This window comes from Microtus pennsylvanicus, chromosome 2, assembly GCF_037038515.1.
Source record: "Microtus pennsylvanicus isolate mMicPen1 chromosome 2, mMicPen1.hap1, whole genome shotgun sequence".
NCBI classification, from domain to species: Eukaryota; Metazoa; Chordata; class Mammalia; order Rodentia; family Cricetidae; genus Microtus; species Microtus pennsylvanicus.
The window spans coordinates 10,682,592-10,695,124 of record NC_134580.1 but is presented as its reverse complement, the minus strand read 5'-3'; the positions used below and the strand labels follow the sequence as shown (position 1 = coordinate 10,695,124).

The following is a 12,533-nucleotide window of genomic DNA, read 5'->3' as shown; positions in this document are numbered from 1 at the left end:
ACCAAAAGGCAGAGTGAGGCATATACCAGCTTCAGTGAATAAATGACAAGGGGCGACATACATGTGAGTGTCCAGCAAAGCTCTCTCTGTCACTTCCCCACCCAGTGACAGCCCAACACCGACATCTCTTCATCTCGAAAACGAGGATGAGAGCTTCAGTTTGGCAGCACAGGGCTGTTGGAGGCTGAGGGATGGTATATACACCACACTGCAGTTTTACCAATGGCGACACACAGTCCCAGCTCATCAACCTCCTACGACGCAGATGTATGTGGTGGCAAGGAGCACTGGAGGGCCAGCACGCATGCTTGGGAGACAGGACTCACGTGGGGAAGGGCGAGGGAGCACCGGCTGCTGCATTCATAGGCCTCTTTGTGGCGCCCCAGCTCATTGAGGGCACGCGCCTTGCGGAACAGTGCCCGGATACTCTCGCTGTCCAAGCCCAGCGCCTTCTCACTGTCCTCCAGCGCCTTCTCATACAGGCCCTATGGGAGACAACCAGGGAGCCCGCTGGTCAGCGTCTCTGACCCTAGGCACGGAAAGCAACCTCACTTCCCTGCGGAGGAACTGCAAAGGGGATGGCCTAGGGGACCGGGCTGAAGAGTTTCAGGGCAGAGGTCGGAGAGAGAGGGCAGCGTTGACTCTGATGGCGTAAAGATGACAGGCTGATGTAGGTACTAGCAGGACCCTGTGGGTACAGCCGCACCAGTGAGCCTGCGGGGTGACACAGCTGTTGACCTGTCTGTCCTTGGCTTGGAACGTTAGGGACTAAGAAGGACAGTAGCCCCTCCTCAGTGATGCAATCAGGGAGAAAGGTCACCCCTGAAATTCTAATTCAGCTCATCTGGGGTGGGGCTGTGACTGAGGATGCTTGCTGATGTTGTTTTGTTGTGGCTATGACTGTGTTTGTGGGTGTGTGTGCCCAGGGGTGCACAGGGAGGAGCCAGAGGCCTCCATCTTATTTCTTCAGACAGGATGTCTCATTGGACCTGGTTTCACTGACTGAAGAAATTGGCAGGACCAGTGATTCTCAGAATGCGGATCACGACCCCCGGGTTGAATAATCTTTTCACAGGGGTTGCTTAAGACTATCACAAAACACAAATATTTACATTATGATTCATAACAGTAGCAAAATTACAGTTATGAAGTAGCAACAAAAATCACTTTATAGGGGCTGAAGAGAGGGCTCAGAGGTTAAGAGCACTGGCTGCCCTTCCAGAGGACCTGGGTTCAATTCCCAGCAACCACATGGTGGCTCACAGCCATCTGTAATGAGATCTGATGCCTTCCTCTGGCCTGCAGGCTTACACGTACAGTGCACTCATACATATAAATAAGTAAATTAATTAGTTAATTAAGAAATAATTTTATGTTTGAGGGCCACTACAGCATGAGGAGCTGTATTAAAGGATCACAGCATTAGGAAGGTTGAGAACCACTGGGCTAGACAGAGAGCTCCAACTGATGTTATAAGGAGAAGGGGGTGAAGGAGTGAATGTGTGTGTGTGTGTGTATGTAAGTATGTAAGCACATGTGTGTCTATATGTAGGTATCTGTGTCTGTGTGCGTATATATTTGAGTATATTTCTCTGTATATGTGTGCATATGTACGTATGTATGTGTTCTGAGAATCAAACATCAAACTCAGGTCCCTTGTGCTTCCAAAGCAACAAGGCAAGTGCTTCACCAACAGACAGAGCTCCCTCAGCAGGCAGCAGGCACCTACATGGTGCACAGATATACATGCAGGCAAAACACCCATACACGTAGAACTAAAATATAAAATCTTTTTTAACCAGGTGGTGGTGGCACACGCCTTACATCCTACCTCTTGGAAGACAAAGGCAGGTGGATCTCTGAGTTTGAGGCCAGACTTGTTTATAGAGTGAGTTCCAGGAGAGCAAGGGCTATACAGAGATACCATGTCTCAAAAACAAAAACAAAAACAATTAAAAAAAAAAACACGCTGGAGAGAGATGGCTCAGAGGCTAAGAGTACCGGCTGCTCTTCCAGAGGTCCCAGCAACCTCATGGTGGCTCAGAACCATCTTAAATGAGATCTGGTGCCCTCTTCTGGCCTGCAGGCATACATGTATACATATAAATAAAAATAAATAAATAAACCAGTCATGGTGGCACACACCTTTAATCTTAAAGGGGCGGGGAGAGGAAAGGGGGCAGGCTCACCATGGTGAAGTAGCAGGCCGCTCTGTTGACATGCAGCTTGCACAGCAGTTCCCGGGGCAGAGCCACCTGGTCAGAGGCAGCGTAGTCAGCCACGTTCAGCCCTTCCATATACTGCACCAGCGCCTGCTTGTAGTCTTCCTCCCGGAACAGGTCGTTGCCCTCGGCAAACAGGTTCTGAACAAGCTTGAGCAGGAAGGCCTAAGCAAGGCAGGTACACGGGACCTCAGCAGGTCTCCATCCAGACTAGCTCAGTTACAACCTTCTGCCCCGACACGAACAACAGCCAGCCTCCTCTTCACCCACCCACCAAGGTGACACTTACCTCATACTCTTCTTGCTTTAGGGGTAGTGTTGACCTGGTAGGAAAAAGAGACAAAGGATGGTGTGAGCCCATTGGTCCAATGCGGAGCCCCAGAGCTGGCACTGAGGTTGTGCCAAGAATAGGCTTTTCCCACTTGGACTGGGGTCAGCTGTGGCTGAGGTACGAGGTGAGAGGGCTGCAAGAGACCCCTCAGTTCTGATGGAAGGACTTGCATTTTTCCCCAGGCTCGCCCAGCCAGCAGCTGGGCTCTGCCAGCAAGCTCAGCCCTCTCCTCAGGAAAGCGAGACTCCAGGGGTCTCTAACCCACAAAGGCAGAGTAGCCCTGGCCAGGTCTAGGAAGCCCCCAGGCCTGGGAAAGGACAAGAGGAGAATAATTGGATACTGGTCACGGCAGAGGCAAGGGTGGCTGGTACGGGGACAGTAATGATCTAGGAAATTAACCACTACTCTGCCACCACGACCTCACCGAACCAAATCTGTACCTCAGCCTAAGGGAGAGTCACAGAGTCCACCTCAGGTGCCCTTGGTCTGGGAGGCTTTGCCCGCCCTTCTCCTGACCTAACTCAGATTGTCGGCGCCTGACCCACTGACAGCCATCAACCCGTCAGGTCAGACACCATCAAGTCACTCAGGGTCAATAGCTACACTTCCTTGCCTGTGGCTAAAACTCCAAAGCTACAGCTCCGAGTGGAAGAGGCTCTGGAGAGCTTGCACCTGCCAGGCTGGAGGAAGGGTGGGGCTTGTCTCCTGGTCCCTCACAGAGGGGAAACCTGATGCTCCATGGGATAGAAGATGCAGAGGGTGAGGGGAGGATGGTATACTGGATAAGACCCAGGGACAGGCAGGCCAGGCACATGGACTTGTGGAATCCATGACCTCTGCCTTGCTGGTCCTGTCGCAGCTCACCCCACCTCTCCACATCCCAGTACACACTGAGCAGGGCTCAGCCAGGAGGAAAAGGAGAGCCGGCCCCACTGCCCACTTACTGGATGAACTGTAGCCCCTTCTCGATGTCCGCCTTCCGTTTCTGCCTCTCCATCAGTGTCTGCAGGGAGAGCACAGTCCATCAATCAGACAGCAGGGGAGGAGTGGACCGGGGGCGGCTGAGATCCCTACCCTACCTGCGGCTGGCGGAGGCTCTTTCCCTCCCACTCATCCCACTGGAGAGGTCTGAAGGGTTTTTTGTTTGGTTGGTTTTCGTTTTTTCGAGAAAGGGTTTCCCTGTGTAGCCTTGGCTGTCCTGGAACTCACTCTGTAGACCAGGCTGGCTTCAAACTTAAGATATCCACCTGCCTCTGCCTTCTGAGTGCTGGAAATAAAGGTGTGCGCCACCACCTGGCTGAAGGGGCTTTAGAGTGAGAGTCCATCTCGGGACTACACAGACCACAGACCATGCTGCTACCTTGCAGACCCAGGACCCACTGGCCTCATTTGTGTGAGGGCCACCTGTCCTTCACCACACGATGGCTTGGGCAAAAGCAGTGACTGGGACCACCTCAAGTTCAAAGGAAAAACCTTGTTTCCCCATTGAACGCAGTCATCGGTGCTCCCAGGGACAAGGGGCACAGGACTGCCAAGGAGAAGGAAGACAGAAGTGCGAAGGACAGCCAGCGGAAGTCAGGGTCCCGGTCATGCAGCAGCAAGAGACCAGAGACACACGAAGGGAAGCTCAGCTGTGGTCCTGAGGTGGCAGGGAGCCAAGGCCACACTTGAACCCAGCGTGTGCTTTCCTTCACATCCACCGGCAGTCCCTTCAGCCCACTAGTGAGTCCTAGTGATGGCTGCCTAGGAAGAACGATGGTGTGAGCACCTCCTGCCTGGGGCTGGGCCGGGGCGTGGAGCTCAGCCCAGGAAGGCACTGGGATGCGGGCGTCTGTTCCTTCCGTCCTCTCCATGGCACATCTGTAGCTATCGCTCTTCACCAGGCAATGAGGGAGTTTGGGGATGTCTCAGCTGATAGGGACATAACTGCCATCCCTGGGAGTCCCAGTGTGTGTGTTTATGGAGCACCGACATGCGTCCACTACCCATCTGGTTGGACTCAGAACTGGGTGTGAGCTCAACATTCACACTTACTATGACTCTGGCCTTCAGTGCCCCAAGTGGGTAACAGGGCTGATGGCAGATTCTACCACATTGACTAGCATGAGGGTCTGGAAGGTGACAGGTGCCGAGTCCCTGATACAGATAATAGTCAAACACCATAGGAAAATGTGTCACCACACACTGCCCCTCCCTCTGGCAGGACCACTCTACATCGTGGTTCTTGGGTCAGACACCTGGCTGCAATCCAATGCCATGGCAGGAGGCCAGCCATGATAGCTCTGGCTTCTCAAGCAATCTTTGTCCTCCATTTCTCTGTCTGCAGAATGAGCCCCTGCACCCCACTCTGCCCCTTGTCACACAACCCTGCATCCTGCTTTCATGGTTCCCTCAACCCTCCTGGCCTCCGTGCAAAGGCTTTTCTTTCTCCTGCACCAGTCTCTCTGTGGTCCCTGAAACAGCCCCACCACCCCTCACTCATATAGTGTTGGCCAGGAACCTGGGTAGCTTAGGAGGGTCAAGGCTTGTTCTGGACGTACAATTGAGCAGGGAAGGCAAGGCCATGCCGGTTACCATGCAATGGGGCCCAGTCCCACGCAGGGGAAGCCTCTGTGGGTCTGACCACAGGCACCACATGTCTCGACCCGTGTCTGCTGAGCCCCCAGTGTTTGGGCCTCGTTCACCATCTGACCTCTGCCCCTCTTCACTCCCAACCTGTACTGTCCCCAGATACTGGGCAAATCTCACTGTCCCTCAATCTTCTCAAATACGCCCTGGAGAGGGTTTTTCAAATCCACACATTCAAGCCTGTCTGACCCCCGCCTGTTTCCAGGGCTGTCCCACAGTTTCCCCTTTCTTCGGCCAATCAAGATGTCCTACACTAAGCCAGGCGTAGTGCTGCATGCCTGTAATCCCAGTACTCGGAGGCTGAGACAGGAGGATGATGAGTTGGAGGCCAGCCTGACCAACCTTCCTGAGTCCATGGCTTCTGGGAAACCCCCAGCAGGCAGAAACACTTCCACATCAGGCTTAGCCTTGACATCCCAGCAGACACAATTACACAGTGCCAACAGGTAAAGAATCCCCACTTCAGCGCTAAGAGCAGTCTTCTCTGTTGAATGACTTTGACGCCTCTTATTCTTTCCTCTATCCTTGGGAAACAAAAACCTATACTGGCAGAAGCGGGGAGGATCTCTGTGAGTTCCGAGGTCAGCCTGGTCTACAAGAGCTAGTTCCAGGGCAGGCTCGAAAGCTACAGAGAAACCCTGTCTCAAACAAACAAACAAACAAACACCAGATACTGGCAGAAGCAGCACTCAGGCAATCCTAAATTGTAGGGTTGGTTTGCAGCAAGCGCTTCATCAGCAGACCACTGGCAGGTCTGAGTTCCTCTGCTGGGAATGAGAAAGCTGGCGTTTCTGTACCCCAAGCCTGCTTCACAGCCTAGTTAGAGGCATGGCCAGACAGCCCCCAAGCATCACCTGAAGCTAGACTTCTGCGGTGAACAGACTAGGTGACACAAAGGGACAGCTCGCGCCCTGGGAAAAGGGGGTTGCACTGGCCTTTTACTTTGGTTGCTTGCTTTGGGTTTATTTGTCTGGGTTTTGTTGTTTGTTTGTTTTTAGGATGAGTCTCATTATGTAGCTCTGGCTTCCATAGACCAGTCTGGGCTCCAGCTTTGGGTGATCCTCCTGCCTCTGTTTCCGAGTGCTGAGATTATAGGTATCCACCACTACAAATAGCTGAATTTGAAGGATAAACAGGAGCAGGCTTGTCAGTGTTGCGCAGAAGCCTTCTGGGTGACCACCTGCTCTTGGATTTTCCTCTCATCACGAGCTAGGGGCTCCTGGCTGCCTTTCATTCAACCTCGGCGGGTGTAGAGTCATAAGTGACAGATCTGTATTTGAGAGCTAGACACTGAGGCTCAAATGGTTCGTAAGATATGCAGCCAGCGAGTGGAGGCCCTTCTGGAGCACCAGAGCTCAGGTCAGCAGACCCCTCCTCAGGCATGTCGGAGGCAGAGGCAGGCAGATCTTTAAATTCAAGGCCAGCCTGGTCTGCAAAGCAGGTTCTAGGACAGTCAGGACTATACAGAGAAACCCAAAAACAACCAAATAAAAACAAATTACAGAATCAGAGACAGACCCTTTCAGCTTTGGGAGTGTATTTGTGGCCTGCCACTAGCCCCCCAAGGCGGATGTTTGGCATCATTCCATGTAGGTAAACATCATGTTTCTCCACAGTTCAGGCCTCGGGGTCTACGTGAATCACTGAGGTCCTCCTGCTGTGTATATAGGCCTCAGAGCAAGACCAGTCAATAGATTTCAGCTCGGAGAGCAACAAGGCAGGTAGAGGCTGCTGGGGACACCTAGGGGTGCTGGCTAAGGCGGACCTCTGGGTTCTCAAAGTGCTTTCAAGAAAGAACGTGCCATACATGATGACTGCCACCACAAGGAACGTCCAGCAAGAAACACCCACCAGGCCCGCAACCACTCCTCCCCATCAGTGCCACTACTGCTGAGAGCCACATGAATGCAAAGGGCGTGCAGTCAGAGACCCAGGTCTGTGGTGGTCTAGGGAAACCATGGGGAGAAGCTGGGCTGTAACAAAGCTGCCCTTTCTGCCCCCAACCTGAGCCCAGACAAAGCGAGGGGCGGTGGCTCACACCCTTAATCCTAGCATTTAGGAGGATGAGGCAAGCACATCTCTGTGAGTTTGAAGCCAGCCTGCTCTAAAGAGTGTGAGTTCTAAGATATCTAAAACTTCACTGAGAGACACTCCCACCCCAAGTCTAAAAGCAAAACAAAACAACAAAAAACCTGCATAGACCCAGACAGAACTGCATTCAGTTCCAGCAATGCCTGCTACAATTCCATACTTGGTGCTGCTGGGGACAGAATGGGGCCCTCTCAGGCCACTTGCTGCCCTTGGAGAACTCCTGGGCCAGCGGAAGAGCTGTGGTGCAGCCCTTGAAACTGCCAGGTGTCAGAGGAGGACGGATCCTCGAGGGAGGATGGGGGTGATGCAGGAAGTAGTGACTGGGCTGCGAGTCCCAATAGGAAGTCTGCTAAGAAGGATGCAAATTGGCCTGACACCCCAGTATCTGTGTCACCCCAGAACTTGTATAACCATGCTATCAGAAAAGCCTGGGTTCCCTTCTTCTCTAGAGCTGCAGTGTGGGTGGGGCACCCCCATCCCATGACCAGGAGAAAACTCTAGGGGAAATATAGGCATCTACACTATATCATGGACTCCACACTTCCAACTGAGAGGCCTCCTGCTGGCATTGTCCCATGATTCCTGCTGAACAAGACCACGAAAATAATCTATTCATGTCCCACAGACACAGACAATACACCACTAATCACACAGGGAGCAGCAGACTGCATAGAGGGACAGCTCCCAGACAATAACGCTCTGCAAGCCAGACAAAGAAGGGGAAACCAAGCTTGGTGTAGGGGTGCACACCTGCAACCCCAGAACTTGGGAGGGAGAGGCAGGACAATCAGGAGTTTCAAGGCCAGCTCTGGCTTCATAAGGACTTTGAGGCCAGCTGGACTATAAGTGACGTATCTCTCTTTCTCATATCCTCCCCCGACACACACACACACACACACACACACACACACACACACACAAACCAAACCAAAATAACAACAGCGAAACATGCCCTCAAACGGTTCACTGCCCAGTGAGAAGCCTAACAACAGAGACAGAAGATGACAAACAGGCGCTCATCATCCACGCATCCATCTGAACAGCCATCCGGGAATGCAGTGAGCACTTCAGGAGTATCTTCCCGTGGGGACCTGAAGAGATGGTTCAGCGGTTTAGAACACTTGATAGCGCTAGTGGAAGACCTAGGTTTGATTCCCAGCACCCACATGATGGCTTGCAACCATCAGTAACATCAATTCCTGGGATCTGATACCCTCTTCTGACCTCTGCAGGCACCAGGGATGCCCATGACAGACATACATACATGCAGGCAAAAACAATCTTTTGGGGGAGGTGAGACGGCTCAAGTGGTCAAGGGCACTTGACCCCAAGCTTAATGACTTGAATTCAATCTCTGGAACCTAAAGACAAAACAGATGCCCAGACTTGTCCTCTGACCACCAGACGTGAACCGTGGTATGCTGGCACTTACACGCACATACCTGCATATATCACAGACACACACACACACACTTCCCCAGCAGAAATATCTTTAGTGTTCTTGGGCAAGCAGGATCTAGCCAGGGGCAAAGTTATTAGTGTCTTTTTTAGAGGTAACGTAACACAAGAAGGACATGTGACAAAAAATGAGAATGACAGGAAGGTGCATTTTGGAGTCAGAGAAATCAACTCTAACACCTGAGCAGAAATCTCAGTGACAAGAAGAAATGAGCGCTGTGAATAGCGTGTGTGTGTGTGTGTGTGTGTGTGTGTGTGTGTGTGTGCGCGCGTGCATGTGTGCGCGCGGGGGTTTGTAGGTGTGTGCGTGCCTACGTGCACATGCATGGGTGCACACGCAGGTGTGTGCGTGCACGTGGGTGTGCACGCGTATGTGTGTTCATGTGTGCCTCTGACGCCAAACAAACAAACAAATACAAAGACCCTACCTTGAGGGTTTGTAGGTACAGCAAGGGCTATCTGTGGCTTCCACTCTAAGGTGCATTTTGAATAAAAGGGGCAGCTCCGTGTCAGGCTTTGCTCCATGAGAAAAAGTTGGCATTAAATACCTGAGACTTATTTCATCTCATTACTAGCTAAGTAGACAGGAAGACAATACTCCCTGAGGCTAGGAAGGTTGGCAAGGCTATGTGGTTAAAAAAGACCAGAGAGACGGGCAGCAGGGAGCTTCAGTGGTGTGTCAGGAGAGCACCTCCCAACCCTGGTGGCTTTTGAGCCCACACCTACCCTTCCCCCTCCTCAGGGAAGAAAATTCTCATAGGCAGTTATTATGCACCAAATGTTTGAGTCTCCTCCAAGTTTCTATGCAGAGCTATCGGCTCCTATTTACATCTGAGGACCAGGCCTATGGGGGAGCGGGAGTGAAATATCACGAAGGTGGGGTCCTAATGGGCATCTTGTCATGGCAGCCTGGGTAGTCTAGCTCAGATTTTGGTATCAGAAAGCAGGTACTGCTTTAAAAGATACCTGGACACGTAGAGCCAGGGGTAGAGTAGAGACTGGAGGTGTTTGAACTGCATGCTAGAAAAAGCCTAGGGGCAGAGGCTGGTAACATGGCTCAGTGGGTAAAGGCACTTGCTGCCAACCCCCCAGGACCCACATGGTAGAAGGAGAAAATCAACTCTCACAAGTGTGCTGTGGCACACACACACACACACACACACACACACACACACACACACACACACACACACAGTAAATAAGTAAATAAACAAACCTAAAAACCCAGACTGCTGGTACAGGAACTAGAGGCAGAAATACAAATATTAACGGTGATTTGAGCGAGGACTGAAAAAGGCAGAGGTGAGCAAAGGTGAAGGGCTCTGCCGTCCCCCAGCACATGGCCACCATCACAGACAGAAGGCTCAGAACATGTCCAATGGTTCATTCACAATTGTTCCGGGCTGGAGAGATGGCTCAGCAGGTAAGAGCACTGGCTCCTCTTCCAAAGGTCTGGTTTCAGTTTCCAGTATCCCTGTGGTGGCTCACAACTGTCTCTACCACCAGCTCCAGGGAATATGACACCTCTTCTGTCTTGCCTGCATTTGTGTCTATGCACCATGTGTGTGCAGTGCCCTCAAAGGCCAGAAGAGGGCGTCGAATTCCACTGGAACTGGAGTTGTAGACTGTTGTGAACTGCAAAATGGATGCTGGGAATCGAACCTGGGTCCCTCCACAGCCAAGCCATCTCTCCAGCCCTCAGCCCCATGCTTACTTTTTGTTGTTGTTGCTACTGGTGGTTTTGTTGGTTTTGTTTTAGACAAGTTTACCAATCAAAGCCCAGTCTAGGCTCAAACTCACTATATAGCTGAGCCTGGCCTTAAACTCCTGATTTTCCTCCTCTACTTCCCAAGTGCTGGGATTATAGTCATGTGCTGCACAACTGGCATGGAACATATTGTTTTTAAATTTTTATTTCTTACTTTTGTATGTGTATGATGTGTGCATGGACGTGTATACGTGCAGGATGCATGTGCCACAGCCGTTATGCGGAGGTCAGAGGACAACTTTCAGGAGCCGGTTCTCCCTTCCCACCATGGGATTCAGGGATCAAACTCAGATACTCAAGCTTAGCAAGTGTGCTACCCACTGAGCCATCTTGTCAAAGAATGTATTATTTTTTTAAATAAGCGTTATGATAACAAAAAACAACTATCACACACCAAATAAATAGATCCAAAGTCCAATACAACTTAGAACTTATATACAGCTAGCATGGGCCAATTCTAACCAAATCTATTAGTCTTTAAAAAAATGGATGGCAGATGCCAGGAGGTGGTGGTGCACGCCTTTAATCCTAGCACTCAGGAGGCATGGGCAGGTGGATCTCCCTGTTCAGGGCCAGCCTGGTCTACACAGTGAGTTCCAGGACAGCCAGGGCTACACAGAGACACCCTGTCTTAAAAAACAAAAACGAGCTCCGGAGGCAGCCGGATCTCTGTGAGTTTAAGGCCAGCCTGGTCTACAAGAGCAAGTTCCAGGACAGCTAGGGCTGTTACACAGAGAAACCCTGCCTTGAAAAACAAACAAACAAAAATAAATAAAAAAATAATAATAAAAAGAAAGGAAAAGAAAAACTTGAAGCAGCCTTACTGCTTGCCCATAAATGATCCACCTAAGTTATAAATACAACACATCTACTAAATCTACACCTACAATGACGGCAGTGCCTCCATGTGTAGCTACAGCACAGAAGATCCCAGCATGCTTTGTGTGCTGTGTGTTTACACGCAGGGGAGGAGTTGGAAAGATGCTCCAGCACTCTCATTTTCTCTAGGGGCTGGAATCCGCTCGACAGCAGGGGGCCAGGACAGTTTCCACAGCAAAGTTTAGATTTTTTCCCACAGGCAAAATCTGAGTCACAAAACAGAACTGACTTGGGACCAACTCAGTAGGGCAGGTACCAGGTGGGACCAGCAGCCTGAGAACTCCGGAGTTCAAAGTCCTAGGTTCCCATCCTAGCACCAAGATGAGGGAGAGAGGGGAAGAGCTGAGAATGAAGGAGAGATGAACACGACATGTCTACGTTGGTCCCGGAGGAACTGTGCTGGCCTCTTGAACATCTCAATGGTCCTGTGCTGGCCACAGAATAAATTAATGAGGGCAGAAGGAATGGACGGACATCAGCTCATCCAACCCAGTTATTCAACCCAGATAAGAATGAGTGGATACTGAATAAATAAAAGAAAACTTAGGCAGAAAGAAATGAACACTCACAGAGCATTCGCACCTGCTGAATGGTTACCACGTGGCAGGGGAAGTCATCACTTCCTCAAAGCTCCACACAGCTTAGTGGATAGACACTGTGAACATTCCCCATTTTGCAGAGGACAAGAGGACACTGTGGGTACACAATAGTGAACTGCCTCATCCACAGTGACGGAGTTGACATATACATGGAATTCCGACCCCGGAAGTCTGGCCCCAGAGCCTACCTACAGCACCATCGCCTTGCTGCCAATCAAAAAGACCCAGCTCCAGGCCCTAGCCATCTCCCATCATGCTCAAAGTCTTCCCTGGCTCACAGTAACTCCTGCTTCTGATTCCCTTCGGCACAATACACTATGCCCCGCCCCCAGCCTTGACTGCAGTTACAGCCAGAGTTGATTACACACCTCTCCACCCCCACTCAACTCCCTAACACAGAGACCAGCTCTCACCCTGCCATTCCAATGCGCCATTAGCCAAGTGGCCCCCAGCCCCAGGAACCTCCTGCTGCCTAAGTAGCAGCTTTTGACTCGCCTCTTCCTGGACCTCGGGCTGCATCTGCCGCGGCCTCCCACTTCTAGGATCCTTGCTGCTGT

At 51.3% G+C, this 12,533-nt stretch overlaps 1 protein-coding gene across 2 annotated transcripts in view; it reads right to left on the bottom strand.

Annotated features, from left to right (window-relative positions):
* Window positions 1-12,533, bottom strand: part of Zc3h7b (zinc finger CCCH-type containing 7B) — a 54,282-nt gene that overhangs the window by 25,995 nt on the left and 15,754 nt on the right. For both annotated transcript variants that reach the window (XM_075960081.1, XM_075960082.1), the window contains exons 2-5: window positions 3,498-3,556; window positions 2,512-2,545; window positions 2,190-2,387; window positions 327-485 (exon numbers count right to left, since the gene is read on the bottom strand). In XM_075960081.1, the coding sequence (XP_075816196.1) occupies window positions 327-485; window positions 2,190-2,387; window positions 2,512-2,545; window positions 3,498-3,550 (444 nt within the window). In that variant the 5' untranslated portion in view covers window positions 3,551-3,556. The remainder of the gene's footprint in view (window positions 1-326; window positions 486-2,189; window positions 2,388-2,511; window positions 2,546-3,497; window positions 3,557-12,533) is intronic.